Source organism: Kwoniella shivajii, chromosome 2, assembly GCF_035658355.1.
Source record: "Kwoniella shivajii chromosome 2, complete sequence".
Taxonomy (NCBI): domain Eukaryota; kingdom Fungi; phylum Basidiomycota; class Tremellomycetes; order Tremellales; family Cryptococcaceae; genus Kwoniella; species Kwoniella shivajii.
In genome coordinates, this window is record NC_085909.1 from 1526106 (window position 1) to 1541755 (window position 15650).

The window sequence follows — 15650 nt, forward strand, 5'->3', positions numbered from 1 at the left end:
CAAAAATGCCAACTCAACTTGACTTGGTCATCATCCTCTTGACCATCTCTCTTCCCCTTCTCTACTTTTACAGAGAATCTCTCCCTTTCATAGGTGGTAAACCCAAAGTAGCCTATCAAAATGGGTCGGCCAGTGGCAACGTGAAGAAGGTGGAAGAAGCAGGCGATCCAAGAGACTTTGTAGCAAAGATGGAAAGAGCTGTGAGTATATTTTGCATCGATAGCTACGATCGATCGACCCCGTGTTACTTAAGACCGATTCGCTGATTCGCCTCCTCTCTTCGTGTCGTTCCGCTCATAGGGTAAACGAGCTGTAATCTTCTACGGCTCCCAAACTGGCACAGCTGAAGAGTATGCCATTCGACTGGCCAAAGAAGCTAAATCCAGATTCGGACTATCGTCACTCGTTTGTGATCCTGAAGAACACGATATGAACCTATTAGACCAAGTACCTGAGAACGCCGTCGTCTTCTTCGTCGTGGCAACATACGGAGAAGGTGAACCAACCGACAATGCAGCTGCTTTGATGGAACTACTTTCAGACACAGAAGTTGAATTCAGTCAAGGTGGAAATCGATTGGAAAACTTGAATTATGTCGTATTCGGTCTAGGTAATAAAACCTACGAATTTTATAATGAGATAGCGAAGAAGATCGATAACAGATTAACTGAATTGGGAGCGAAAAGAATCGGTGAAAGAGGTGAAGGTGACGATGATAAATCAATGGAAGAAGATTATCTCGCATGGAAAGATCCAATGTGGGAATCATTTTCAAAAGTTTTAGGTGTGGAAGAAGGTGGATCAGGTGATGTAGCAGATTTCGTCGTTACTGAAATAACGAATCATCCACCTGAAAAAGTATATCATGGAGAATTATCACCTAGAGCATTATTAGCTGCTTCAGGTCTATCAAGTGGTACTTCAACACCCGTCAATGGTGGATATGGTATAAAAAACCCTTATCCAGCACCGGTATTAGCTTCAAAAGAATTATTCCAATTGGCAAGTAAAGGTGAAGAAGGTGATAGGAATTGCGTACATATCGAATTCGATATAACAGGTTCAGGAATGACTTATCAACATGGTGATCATGTTGGGATCTGGCCTTCAAATCCAGATGTCGAGGTCGATAGAATATTATCTGTTCTAGGATTGGATTCTCAGGAAAAAAGATTTGGTATAATAGAAATCGAATCATTAGATCCTGCTCTAGCAAAAGTACCTTTCCCGACACCTGCGACATATGATGCTATCTTCAGACATTATTTGGATATATCAGCTGTCGCATCAAGACAAACCATATCATTTTTAGCAAGATACGCACCTAGCGAATCAGCAAGAGAGAAACTCACCAATTGGGGTACGAATAAAGAATTATACGCTAGAGAAATTGATGGTCCAGCGTTAAAATTAGCAGAAGTACTTCAAGGTGCCATTGGAGATTCGATTGATCCACCTTTTAACAACTCAACCATTTGGTCAATACCTTTTGATAGAATAGTTTCTTCTGTACCAAGATTACAACCTAGATATTATTCAATCTCATCTTCATCAAAATTACATCCTTCTTCAATACACGTAACTGCCGTTGTATTGAAATATCAATCTGCCGCTTCACCCATTCATCATCATGAACCAAGATGGGTATTTGGTTTATCAACAAATTTCATATTAAATGTCAAAATAGCTCATTCAGGTTCAAATACACCAATCACCAATGGAAATGGAAACGATCACAATGACGATGAACAAAAAAACGCCTTGGAATCCGTCACAATGAAAAAATTCCCTTCATACAAACTTGCAGGACCAAGAAATACATACGTTCAACAAAACGTTTATAAAGTTCCCATTCACGTTAGAAGAAGTACTTTTAGATTGCCTACTTCCCCCAAAGTACCCATCATCATGATAGGTCCAGGTACAGTGAGTGATAATTGCCATTCCATTTGACCGTGGATCATTCCTACCAACAAAGTCAGCTGATGCTCCTTCGTATCCAGGGTGTCGCTCCTTTCAGAGGGTTTGTACAAGAAAGAGTAGCTCTGGCTCGTAAAGCAATAGAGAAGAATGGTCCCGATGCTCTGAAAGATTGGGCACCATTATATCTATTCTATGGATGTAGGAGATCAAATGAAGATTTCTTGTATAAAGACGAATGGCCAGAATATGAGAAGGAATTAAAAGGTGTTTTCAAGATGAAAGTCGCGTTCTCGAGAGAAATGACAAAAGCCGATGGAGGTGAGTTGGCTTTTTGTTGGTAATATAACAAGATTGTGGTATTTGTCGTTTCCACTTGCTAATTGGTCATCTGTCCTCAATTCGATATAGGTAAAGTATACGTTCAAGATTTGATCCACGATCTGAGATCTGAACTGGCACCGTTGATCATAAACAAGAGAGCGTATATATATATCTGTGGAGACGCTAAATCAATGTCTAAAGCTGTAGAAGAAAGATTATGTCAAATGTTGGGCGAAGCCAAAGGTGGTTCCGCTGAAGTTGAAGGTGTAAAAGAATTGAAGATGCTCAAAGAGAGGAATGTGAGTTTGAACCTGATTTTCTTTTTGTTATAGACACACTTCTTGTTCTGCTACCTGGTGAAAATGTCCCGTGCTGATACAAATCAATGAATGTAGCGATTGATGACTGATGTTTGGAGTTAAACGAGATGTAGGATGTATGTGGACGTATCATGTTTTCGTGGGAAAGGAGAGGGGGATAAAGGGAGGTTTCCGGTGTTCATTCTCGGTTTTTTTTTTATAACATAGAACTAATTATTGCATGCATATCTTTGTTCATACACTGTCCATATTGATGATATCTGATACGGCAGTAAGGGTGAGTGATTATTAGAAAGTGCGATTATATTTCGGATCTTTACTTTTTTCGTGCCTGGGTGAGTTACGATCGATCGAAAGGGGGATGATGAGATGAGATGAGATGAGATGTGGGATGATGCATCATGCTCGGCATTATGTCACCATGTCAATAATAGTGATATTTTGGAAAACACCAAGCAAAAAGGTCATTCGGTCAATGTTGACCGTCTTTATCTGTTGTCTTGAAAGAGTCCGCAGTGTATAGGTATATCGGGGGCATACACAGATTGACTGAGTGTTGGTCAACATATAATCCAGCCGGATCAGAATAGAATCAAGATTGATTTAGACTCACTCCCATAATCTCGAACTTAAGCTACAATTTCAAATCTCCTTCTATCAATACCTCCTCAATAGTGAAGAACGTTTGAATAATATACTGTAGTGGTCGATCGTCAAGATGCACACTGTCATAGATCAATACAATCTGACTCTGTCATTCCTCATAACGCTGGCATGGCAAATGATTGGATTCGCAATTGCCTGGACGTTCAAAGTGAGCGACCATCTCCCTCATTTGTTTGAACTGAATTTATTCGTACGAATAATGAAATGACTTGATGCTGATCTTCCACCATGAGGATAGTTTGATAAAGTCACAGAGTATGTCTCTCAGCGTGAGATTAGGGTGAATCTCGAAAGACTGATCTTGTGACTTATGTAGTTTCACCGGAGGTTCGAATTTCTTCATCTTGGCTCTGATAACCTTGTTGACTGGAGGCAGTGAGTCAATTAATACACTAATTGCTATATGTCTGAAAGGTCGGGATGATTGGTTTGGCTGATTTGTTGTTATTTCATATGATAGCTTATACTGCTAGGTGAGTCAAGTGACGTCTTCTACCTATTGAGAAAGAGTAAGCCCGAAAAAAATATAGGGCTAACCACGATTGTGTTTTGCCTTAATCACAAATAGAAATATAGTGTAAGTTCATCGTGTTCATTCTGCTCCAACTGGAACACAAAATGGACTTAATTAACAATCGATTTATAGTGCATCGATCTTGACAATGTTATGGGCAGCAAGATTAGCTGGATTCTTGTTATTCAGAGTACTGAAAACTGGAAGTGAGTTATACAACTTTGATACTGAATGAAACCCTATTCTAAGATCTATACTCTATCTATTTTTTCTCTTGAAGGTTTGATATGAGTATGAGTAGAAATTGGAGACATTCATCTGAATACATGTGTTTGTATGCTGATAAATACAAAAAGGCGATACACGATTTGATGATATACGATCACATTTCTTCAAATTCGCTGGATTTTGGGTCGGACAGATAGTCTGGGTATGGATAGTATGTGAGTCAAACTCTTCCTCTGTCTCTGAATGTTTGTCTCAATACCATGTATCCAATCTTCGTCCTTTTCCTTCTCTACCTCTGCTTTACATACCTGTTGCTGTACTATGACTTGACTGTGGAAGACTAACGACTAAACTTGAATTTAATCTAGCACTCCCTGTGGTCATCCTAAACTCGCCAGCTGTATCGTCCCCTTATCGATCTGGAAACCCTTCATTCGGAAAAGCGACTGATATCATTGGTATCATACTGTTTGCAATTGGATTATTCTGGGAAGCAGTAGGAGATGTACAAAAAGTAAAATCAGTCCACCCATCTCATTTTTGGTCGATTTCCCATGTTTTCGCTAATACGATAAAACATTTAATAGTACATGTTCAAATCCAACAAACCACCAAAAGGTCAACCTTGTACCAAAGGTTTATGGTATTTCTCCAGGTGAGTCTAGTGATTTCGGACTGTCCTGCATTCCCATTCTACTACCGGCAAAGTCCCTAGGGGGAAGAGCTAATTGGTATTGTTTGTTCAACTTAGACACCCTCCATATTTCGGTGAAATCACATTACACTGGGGATTATGGCTTCTTTGTCGTAAGTCTAGTCTTCCAATCCCCACATGCTCGCAACTCCTATTTTCGAAAACTAACTAAACTAATGTAATGTATCCTTGGACAGTAACACCAACAGTAAACGGCATGCTCCCCAAATCAGCTAAATCAGCACAATACGCAGCTATCCTATCACCATTATTCACTATGGTGCTATTGCTATTCGCATCTGGTTTACCAACAGCTGAAAAACCAACTGCGAAAAAATATTTCTTGATGTCACATCCTGATTCTTCTCCTACGACTCCTCGCGAAACAGGAACAGCAAGAGGGGGAGGGTTTAGCTTACCAGAATCGGAAAATGATATATGGTCAAACTATAAATCTTACTTGACTAGAACATCTATTGTAATACCATTTCCTCCTTCACTATATAAGAGATTTCCTCAATGGTTGAAGAGTACGATTTTATTGGATTTACCAATGTTCACATTTGATGAATCTGTTGATGGGAAAAAAGCTTTAGAAGAAGAAAGGAATAAGAGAAGTAATAATGCTTGATAGCTCTATAATCAATTAGTACTGTTATGAAAAGTTGATTTCGTTAGTATATTTTTCATACAATTATGCACATCTCGTTTTTCAAGAAGATTCGCAAGGAGAATCCGGGAACGTATACGTCATGCCAAGATAGAGAGCAATCAAAATGTCAGTTGATGGTTGTCATCTTCATTAGAAAAGCATCTTAAACAGGACAAAGTCCAATTTTCAATTGTCTGACACTCAAATGAATTTGGAAGAGAGGTTTGATTGACAGGGAGCGTCAATGTTTTTCTTGGCTTCACGACAGATCAACATGACAGTCTGATAAATCAGTTTTCAAGTTACTGGCTGAATTTCCCTCTTCATCACAGATCCACATTACTCCCATCTCCACACGTCGCTTGATGTTCGTTCCACATTTGTATCTCCAGATTTGCTCTTTTGAACCTGTTTGTGCCCAGTCTAACAGCGATAGATCCCTTATATTCTCGCCACATCAATCGTCTCATACATTATACATTGGCTCATTCGATAATCTAATGATGTGCTGAACCGTGTTCTTCTCCGTGTCCGTGTCCATGTCCGTCCCAAGGATGTCTCAGACCCTAATGACATGGTTGGAGATCAGTACGAAAATCCTATGGGTCAACGGGGAGAAAGGGCGGGGACGATAAGCAAGGGTTTCGAAGGGGAAGGGGAGAAGGGGGGTGGGGGCGGAAGGAAGGAAAGGGGTATACGAACAATTAAAGCAGCTCCATCTTGTCTATTTAACATAAAGCAAGTCAATATCAGTCAGTATAAGATTATTTACGAAATACATCACCGTGACAAGAACAAAAGGCAAACAACAAAAGAAACTCACCTTGCTCGATAAAATATGAAGAACCACATTCCTGCTCCTAAAGTTTTCGCTAATCCTCTATGAAGAAGCGATGGTGCGTGTGGGTGAAATCCTGTTGATTATAGATGCCAAGTCAGTCAGTTATTGCTAATTATGTTTCAATTTGGGTAAATTCCCTCTTGGCTTTTTGAACGGTCCATTGTAAGTTGATGAGGACATAACGTACCTGCGCCGGCCATCTTGTCACTGGTTTCTTCTTTTATCCAAGAATGATGTTGTGGATGTAGGAAAGATTGCAACGTCTAATGATAATGATGATATCGAAATATACCACGAATAAGATGACAATATGATTGTCAATTACAGTAGTAGGGGGCTATTGAGTGTGAAAGGAAAGACGACGCTGATAGATTTGATTCCGAGGGATTGCCTAATCAAGACAGATTCAGAGTATCTGTATGCCACGTCATGGCAGTATTTGGTTCCGTTGTTCCTTCGGAGATGGGATTTGTTATTGATGCGATCAAAGTATATAACAATGATCATGTCCTTGTATCACGAGGTAAATTGCACGACAGTATTATATTCGCTTCAACAATGAATAAAACGATGCCAGGTAGTCAAGACTTGATAAGAGACTGAACATTGCGCCAAGAGATAGGCAATTGTGGACGAAAGAGACCACTTAATGGAGGGCGGACCTCAAATACCTTCTTTGAAAAAGGCAGCTGAACGCTTTTCGGAGCAGCCGTAATGTCCATTAATCAAGTGGAAGCTGAGCGAAGGAAGTATCAAAGACGTGTGTTGGAGGAACAACTGAGATTGCTAGATGAGGAAGAGAGCAGGTGAGTCGGCATTCGTTTCTGCATTTGGGATAAAGTGCATTCATGCTTATGTAGTCAAATCTAATCTATACAGAAATCAAAACTCAATACCAATACCAAATCATCATTTACCTGTTACGAACACAGGTTCATATCCACCTCAATGGGCTGCAACGATCTCAAACCAACCTTCAACTTCAAATTCTGCGAGACACACTGCCCTGAGCTCGTCAATACAAAATGTAGGATCGAGTTCATCAACATGGTCCACAAATCAACGTCAATATCAACAGCAACATCAACATGCCTTTCCACACCATCAACAACACCTTCAACAACAACAACAACAACCACAAACCTCCTCTGCAGCTCAATCCTATACTCATCGCTCGAATACGATACCATCTCGTGCTGCTCAGCACCAACCGCAATCGCAGCCTCAACAACGTGCACAACTCCACTCACAACAGCAGAATCAGCACCGTAGCGCATCGACTTCTTCATCAAAGTCGCGACCTCAATCTTTTCGAGATCTGGATCGATCATCAGCTGGTCCGTCATCCTCCATCTCACCACAAATCCCATCTGCTTTACCCACCCCCCAATCTTCAAATTTCTCTTCTTCCCAACCAGTTCCTCTACCTTCCGAACATCAATTACATGATTGGCTTAGAGATTGTGTGGGTCAAGTGAATGGGTTAGATACAGATTGGAGAATACATGGAAAGAAAGTCGATATGTATAAGTTACTAGCTGCTGTGATCAGAGCTGGTGGAAGTACAGAGGTATGAGTCTTTTTATCCTCGCAACCAATAATCGCGAATTACCTGTTTGGACTTCTGTGAAGTATTTGACTGACTAAGCCGTGTTTATAGGTTTCTTCAAGAGGATGGTGGTATATGTTGGCGAAACTCCTCAATCTCGCTGATGATGCTACTGCCCAATCTATCAAACCGTCAATAGCTAAACAACTTCAAGAGTTGTTTTTGCAGATGCTAGGTGGTCTAGAGATATTATGGGACAAGACAAAAGGAACTGAGGAGAGAGAAACACTTTCGAATAATTGGACTAAAAGCTCATCAAGCTTACCTACTCCTGTGACAGCTACAATGAACTCTGGACCTTATTCATCCTCCCATTCCGCCTCGTCAAGCAGTAATAGGCAAGATGTTTCGTCTACACATAGACCGAGTCACGTAAATCCAGCTCATCTGTCGACGAAACAGCCTACTTCAAATAGGGCTTCATCAGCTAATAACAATCAATCGAATACGATCGCCGCTCCAGTAATTGATAAAGATTCGAGACAGCAGTCATCTTCTGAGATTCGTCCACACCAAACAATCTTCTCCTCTGATTACAGCGGATATAGTAATCAAGGTCATCTCAATGTTCACGCGAATGCCGACAATCATGCTCAGCCGTCGAATCAGATACAAGGCTGTCCGACTTCAGCGGCATCAAGTCAATCTCGACCTTCTCCAATTGTTCATTCGCAGCTAGCTTTGCATCATCCAACCCCATCCCATCCACCTCACCGATTGCCTGATCTGTTAAATCCCAACGTGGACAGAACGAAAGGATCTAGACACGATCCTTCACCCATACAGCCACAGCCATCAGCAAAATCCTTGTCGTCTTCCCAACTACAACCATCGTTGGTCCCAGTATCTACTACACCAGATCTTCAATCTTCACGGCCTATACCTTTGAGAATCCTGGGACGATCACTAGGCGAATACAAAGTACCTGTACTGTCCACATTCACAGAGTTGGTGACATCGAATCAGCTTCCTCTACCTCAGTTCAACGGAGATCCACAGTTGGTTAAAGGATTTTGGAGTTCGGATCCGGTCATCATGTATAGTAAGAGATGTCATGAGCTTGGTCGATCAGTAACAAAAATACAATCCGGACACTCATCAAGGCAGATATCAGCGGAAGAATTGGTATTTTGGGCTAGACTATGTGAGTGTAGTGACACTTTGTCGGTTCTCGTCAATCTTCGCTAAAATACCATCTTATCGTTTAGTGGCGATCATGAGACGCAATCCGACGGTTATACCACCCACAGTTGAAGATCGACCTCCTTCAATACCTCCTCCGCAAACGACTATCGCTCCTTCATCAATCATCACGACCGGCGCTCCAGGCAGTTTCACTAATCCTCAACCACTGATTCCTCCGCCTATTAGGGAGAGGTCAACAGCAACAAGTCAGGGCGTGTTCGACAACTCGGTACAGAGCGCCTCCATACGAGAAAATTCGTCCACTGGTCTCTCCAAGGCGACGAAGAAGTACAAGAAGAAGGCCGAGGCGGAAGGTTCAGGTGTTTCATTTGCACCTAAGAAACGCGGAAGGCCATTAGGAAAACCGAACAAACCCAAACCTAAACCTGTCGGCATACCCTCGAATGCTCTTGCTCCAAACGCTCTAGAAGTTATCTCGACACCGCAGGAACCTACTCAATTCCAGCCTCACTCGTTCCAGCCTAATGATGGACCGGCTGTAATACCTGACTGGTCTCGATCCCTGCCAGCGGGTAGTCAAGGACCAGCTTCTACAGAGCCTTTCTCTCGGGCTTTCAATTCCATTGAGGATCAGCCACATTCATCCACGCAACTTTCTCCAGCACAAGTTGACCAAGCTTCTGCTGTTGTTGAATCACACAGTGGTAAACGAGGTACATTCGCCAAACGAGGCCGTCCGATAGGATCTAAGGCGAAACCCCGTAAGACCGTTGCCGACCATACGGATAACAGCTTGAACATTGGTCTAGACGGACATATCCTCGTTCCTGACTCTCAACCCGAAAACGGGCCTTCCTACTCTCAACTTGAAAGTCTAGCTCGATTAGCTCAACCGTCTGCTGATTTTGAGAACATCTTCCAAACCCAACACGAAGACTTTTCTACTTTGCACAACAATGCTGTCGATGCTGGTCCATCTTTTTCTGCTCCGCCAACATTGTCAAACATATTATCAACTCCGCTTCGTCTAGAAAACATTCCGAATGAAACCTCTGGATCGCAGCCTACCGCAACCGGCTCGGGAAAAAGAGTGAAGACGGAGGCTGAGAAAGCGAAACTTGCAGAAGCTGCTAAATATCGAAGACTAAAAATCAAAGAGGCTCAAGGTATCTTAACACCTGCACCAAAAAGGAAAAGTCTGCTCAAATCAGGACCACGTATACCTCTTATCCCAGACTTATCGCCAAGAAAAAGAATCGATCTATCTACTCCTGACAAGGCGAGTTCTGCCCAGCTACGTTCTCAAGATAATCCAGCAACTAGAATCTTTTCCAAACGTGAATCTGGATTATCGCAGGACGTAAAAGCTTCAACACCCAATAGCAAGGGTAAAATAAAGAAACGAAAGATAAACCATCCCCAACCTGAAGGGGCCACTGCATCTGAATCTTCCAATCATGTCTCTCAGCCTGGGCCGGCGACACTGAACGATGTGACCCCACTATCACAGGTCGATATTGGAATTGATCCTCTTATGATGGCTCAGGATGAATTTGAGCCTTCACCCGCTGAAGTGCAGGAGCTCGCTCGAGCAATCGCGGAAAATATCGTTCCGCTGGATGTCTCCGATATTCCGATTACACAAGATGGAGCAAATGAGATGGAAGTTCGAAACCAGGCTGATGCAGTACGCGAGCTTCAAGATGGAGTCGCGCAGCTTGCTGCGGCTGAATCAAGTAAAGCGCGGAGACCTAATAAGAGGAAGAGGGCTTCTGCGAAGGGAAAGAAACCATCAGCTGCAGTCGGACAAACCGGAGATGTAAACCTTGTTCAGAAGATAATTGGAGAAGGGGTTTCCCCTTCAGTATCAGTGGCAGGCCCCACAGCAACATCAAGCATTCTCACACCCAGAAGAAAGGGAACCCTAATTGTCGAATTGCCATCGTCGAAGAAAGTGAAAGTTCAATTTGAACCGATTGAAGTCAGAGATGAATCTTCACCTGAATATGTACCTTCGCCAGAACCAGAGGAAGACATTGAATCTGAATTTGAACCTGGATTGGTCGAGACTGAAAATCAAGCAGAACCTGACTTTGACATTCTAATTGCGAAACCGAAGCAGACAAGGAAGAGGAAAAATGCTATCAGATTACCAGTGGATAGAGCGAAGGTTGTTATACCTATCAGCAAGAAGAGAAGAGCACAACTGGTTGCAAAAGGCTATTACGATGCTTTCAGGGACGATGATTCGGAAGATGAAACGTTACTTCAACGGAGAGCTCACGTCGCTTTACGACCTGTGAAGCTGACCGCCCAAAGAGGATCTAGATCAATCAGGCCGTCTTCACCTGAACCTATACCTTTAAGATTCCTCCTTCGACCGGGTCCGGCATTATTGGAACCGTTCGAGTCCATCTTGACTGAGGAAAGCCTGATCAATAGGATCATGGAAAATCCTTGTCATTGGAAAGGATGTGACGCGATTTTAGGTTCTGAAGAATTACTTAGAAAACATATCCAAATTAGAGGTCATGTTCAACAAGGAAAAGAAGAAGTTGCCACAACTCATTTTAGTTGGAATACTAGGAAAACGGTAGAAAGGCAGATTGTTGAAGGAAGATGGTTTTACAGGTGAGTGCGGTGTAAACAAATCTATCTCCGCTTCGTCGACGTTTGATTCCTTAATGCCTAACGGAGCTGATATCGATTATGTCGCAAAGGTGCCATTGGAAAGGATGCGAAGAACCTGTTTTCAAATCCGAAGCCGATCTGACGCAACATCTGACAGCGAGACATGTCTCAAAATACTTGAGATGTCCTTATGAGGGTGAGCTGTCCGTTGCTCCTTGATCAGCTTGCGGAGTTAGCTCACTCGATGAATGTACTAACGCTGCAGAATGCGGACTGTCATCGTTGAACATTTCTCATCTATCTCGGGTAAGTCGAGTGTTTCCACATCTAGCGCAGAAAGCGGATTGTGAACACCTAGCTAATGTACGTCGATGTGAATAGCATGTAATGAAAACACATGATCTACCCACGGATCAACCTGTCCCTTTGGCTTTTCTCGACTCCCGTCTTCCTTTGCCAAAACCTCAAAAAACCTTACCGGAGACTGCAAGAACTGATGAGCTCACGCCTCCAGTCCTCGGAACAACATACAAGTCGACATATAACGCTTTGAGGATCAAAGATAGAGTCGCCGCTCAATGTTTCGCAGGACCAGATCCTGTCATCCACGTACAACATCCCCCCCATATGTTACAAACTATCGATGAGACTTCTCTTGATGATAACGATGATGATAATCTATTGCTACCAGGAAGAAACGGAAAAAAGAGGAGATTGCACCTCGTGGTGGAAATCCCAGCTGGAAGGAGAAGGAAATTAACTGAAGAAGAGAGAAGACAAAGAATCTTGAGGATGCTAGATGAAGCTGAACCTTCAGTTTCGGGCTTAAACGAACAAGAGGATATTCTAGCTCTTCACGAGGGTCAAGCTGAAGGTCAAGACGAGACTAGATTTCCGGATAACGAAATGAGCCCTATCGATGAAGATCAACATTCTATTACGTCACAAAGTAATGTCTTCCTCTCATCTTCCTTCCAGTATGATTCAGCTCCTACGCCGTGGCTGGAAACAGATGCTATGATGATCGAAGATGAATTAGTACTTGGTGCACCTACTCCTGCGCCGTTCAATATGTTCTGGGATAACAATCAAGATGAGAGTGATTACGATGGTGATGGCGAAGAGAACCGGCCGATTGCTGGACCATCAGGATCACAATATGATAACGAAGAAAATATGCTACCTCTCTTTGGAATGCTGAACGGTGACGAAGATGAGCTGGAAGAGGAGGAAGCGAATGCTGAATTGGGTGAGGAAAACGACGAAGAGGTTGATGAATTTTTCCTTCCTCAGCAAGATAATATCATAGCCCAAGATGATAATGCGAAAGAGCTGGCAGCGGATGCTGCAGCGCAAGACCCGCTCATCCTGCAACCCGAAGCATCGGAACAATCAACTCAAATCGCAGAACAAGGTGCGCGTGCTGCTCAGGTGAAAACCACCAGTAAGGAGGCAAATGATACCATACCAATCTACGATGAGGCCAATCCGATCCAAGAGGCACAAATCACGGTGGGAGGTACGATGGAATCAACACCACCTGAGAATGTTGAAGAGACAGTCTCAGTCGTTGCACCTTTATCATACACGCAAGTCGAAGAACCCTTGGGTGTTTCTACTGCAGATATCACAGATAATCATGATGTCTCAACCAATCAGGATACCCCAGCATCTTCATCCTCAAGTGGTCGTACGCCACCTGTTCGAAGAAATACTCATGAGATCCCTCTCCCTTTTCCCGTACCTTCTCCGACTCCATTGCGGTTCTCTTTCGCCTCACAATTTGTCTCAACGGAGAATATCGGTACCAATAGCACGACAACGACGACTGCGACGACAATGACCGAAATAACCGAAAAGTACACATCGTTGGAACAGGCTATATCTTCGAGTCGCGTTCCTACTTCACCACGATACGAAACTACACAAATAGGACAAGAAGAGGATGTGGAAGAAAACGAAGATGAGAATATAGTCAATTTGAATGAAGTTCAAGTGGAAATCTTATAAATAAGGGCAGAGAGATTCGAGCTAAATGGTAAAGACTCATGTCAACGTAGTGTAGGGGAAAGAAAGACTTCAAATCGGATAGAATAGAGCAGATCTGGCCTTTGTGGGGTTATAAGCGTTGTATAGTTGTGCATTGTCGCACCATCCATGTACCTTCATACCATTATGAACATGAATGTTCCAAAGTTTAACTTCAGCGTCCCGTGAACTATGGGGTCTCCACAACGGTGTCCTGCACGGACCTTCCGTTGTTGTTACATTGATCGTTCTCACTTCTCACTACTCGTATGCGGATCAAGAAATGCTCTTCTCTACTCCTCCATCTTGACCGCTTTCATGCCAAAGCAGACAAAATCAACGCCTCGATATGTCAACGCTCATACCACTATACCCGTCTGCAGCTCTGATAGCCACAGGATTGGGATTACATGGATATAGAAAAGGATCACTATCGCTTGATGGCGCTATATCAGCTTGGATAGTAGGTTATGGTCATTTAGCGAATCCAGTCAAGGTCTTTGGAGTAACCATGATTGGGATGTATCTTATTGGAAGTAGAGCTACCAAAGTGAGCTTTTTTTTTCTTCTTTCCCTTTTTCATACAGCCATTGGTCACTGTGAGCCTAAGTGAGCTCGTTAACCTAATGTGTCTTGGGTGATAGGTCAAAGTGGATGTCAAAGCGAAACTTGAAGATGGTCCTGATCCGACCAAACCGAGTGGAAATAGGAACTGGATACAAGTGAGATTTCCTACTCTTTGACCCCCTTATACTTTCCAATGAATCGTTTCCAGCTGATATGGCCAGTTATTCATATAATCATAAGCTGATGATGTACACATTGATTATTCCTGGAACAGGTCCTATCAAATTCACTTCCGGGATTAATAGCAGCTTTGATGTATAGATTTGGACCCGCTTCTCAAGTGAGCATGATACAAGCTATGTTCAGAAGATTATGTATGACTGATTAAACAAATAGCTCGATAATAATAGTACGATTTTAGCTTTACATCCTTTATCTAGGCCTTTGATATATACTTCATTAGGGTGAGTTTGAGTTTGACCACCTTCTCTACTCCTACTTAAGAAAGATAAGGATCGCTCGTCTTCTGCATTATCAGTCACACTCATTCTCTCAGCAGCTGATGTGATATACCAGATTGAACGCTACGATATTAGCGGATACTCTGGCATCTGAATTAGGAATCTTATCATCATCTTTACCGATTTATCTACCAACTCTCAGAACAGTTCCAAAAGGGACCAACGGAGCTGTGTCCTTATTGGGAACGATAGTGTCTATACTTGGAGGTGGTTTGATAGGCTCAATAATGGTTTTAGATCTCTTGATTGAGAATCCACCTTCTAGAGGCGAATCATCCTGGATTATTGAATTGATAGGTGTAGGTGCGATATTAGGTTTAGCTGGTAGTTTGGTATGTCCCCTTTTCAATCCTTCTTATTTGATCCCTTCTTTCGTGGTCGCAATCATCATGACAAAGATGCAGGATAATGTCACCTGGCAATATAGCTAATCTCTTCCCTCAATTTTCTTTTTTCGCACTACAGCTCGACTCGATGTTGGGAGCTTTCCTTCAACCAACTTACTTCTCCACATCCTCGAATCAAATCTTAACTGATCAATCTAAGAAATCACATAAAGATGAGGATGTAAAGCGTATAGGATATGGTATAGATCTATTGTCTAACTCAGGAGTAAATCTTATTTGTGGATTAGTGTTTAGTGGTGTAGGTTGGTGGTATGGCTCTTTATGATGATATGATTGGACAAATGAACGAGTCAGATTATTGATTCATTGAAAGAAATATCATCACACAAAGATAATGGTCATACGCATCCTTGGCAAAAGAGAAAAGCATCACATCGTGAGACATCGCTCAATCATGAATGAACAAACCATTGTATTATGCAAAGTATTTTATGACTTCCGTAAAACATGTATCGTATTTTACACTGACCGACTTGGATGAACAAAAGCAATCCATGCATTTATTCATTATACCATGCGTCTTGTATATTCTACATCTTTCGCTTTCTCTGACTTTTCCTGCTCACATCAACACTTCCCCTC

At 42.4% G+C, this 15650-nt stretch overlaps 4 protein-coding genes across 4 annotated transcripts; all 4 read left to right on the forward strand.

Moving 5' to 3' along the window:
• Nucleotides 1-5: 5 nt before the first annotated feature.
• IL334_001933 (uncharacterized protein) lies at nucleotides 6-2666 on the forward strand (the record flags this gene model as incomplete). Its single annotated transcript, XM_062933681.1, has 5 exons — nucleotides 6-200; nucleotides 301-1926; nucleotides 2004-2241; nucleotides 2332-2543; nucleotides 2640-2666. 5 exons carry the CDS (start codon nucleotides 6-8, stop codon nucleotides 2664-2666), a joined length of 2298 nt encoding a protein of 765 aa, XP_062789732.1.
• Nucleotides 2667-3892: 1226 nt separating this feature from the next.
• IL334_001934 (uncharacterized protein) lies at nucleotides 3893-5297 on the forward strand (the record flags this gene model as incomplete). The annotated part of the gene is made up of 6 exons (XM_062933682.1): nucleotides 3893-3950; nucleotides 4101-4187; nucleotides 4341-4486; nucleotides 4560-4627; nucleotides 4724-4779; nucleotides 4864-5297. 6 exons carry the CDS (start codon nucleotides 3893-3895, stop codon nucleotides 5295-5297), a joined length of 849 nt encoding a protein of 282 aa, XP_062789733.1.
• A 1576-nt stretch (nucleotides 5298-6873) lies between these two features.
• Nucleotides 6874-13555, forward strand: IL334_001935 (uncharacterized protein; the record flags this gene model as incomplete). The annotated part of the gene is made up of 7 exons (XM_062933683.1): nucleotides 6874-6965; nucleotides 7039-7729; nucleotides 7820-8912; nucleotides 8977-11545; nucleotides 11635-11741; nucleotides 11811-11851; nucleotides 11927-13555. 7 exons carry the CDS (start codon nucleotides 6874-6876, stop codon nucleotides 13553-13555), a joined length of 6222 nt encoding a protein of 2073 aa, XP_062789734.1.
• Nucleotides 13556-13922: 367 nt separating this feature from the next.
• On the forward strand, nucleotides 13923-15333 carry IL334_001936 (uncharacterized protein; the record flags this gene model as incomplete). Its single annotated transcript, XM_062933684.1, has 6 exons — nucleotides 13923-14123; nucleotides 14218-14295; nucleotides 14415-14480; nucleotides 14537-14604; nucleotides 14717-14993; nucleotides 15127-15333. The coding sequence occupies 6 exons, from the start codon at nucleotides 13923-13925 to the stop codon at nucleotides 15331-15333; spliced, it is 897 nt and encodes a 298-aa protein (XP_062789735.1).
• Between the last annotated feature and the right edge of the window lie 317 nt (nucleotides 15334-15650).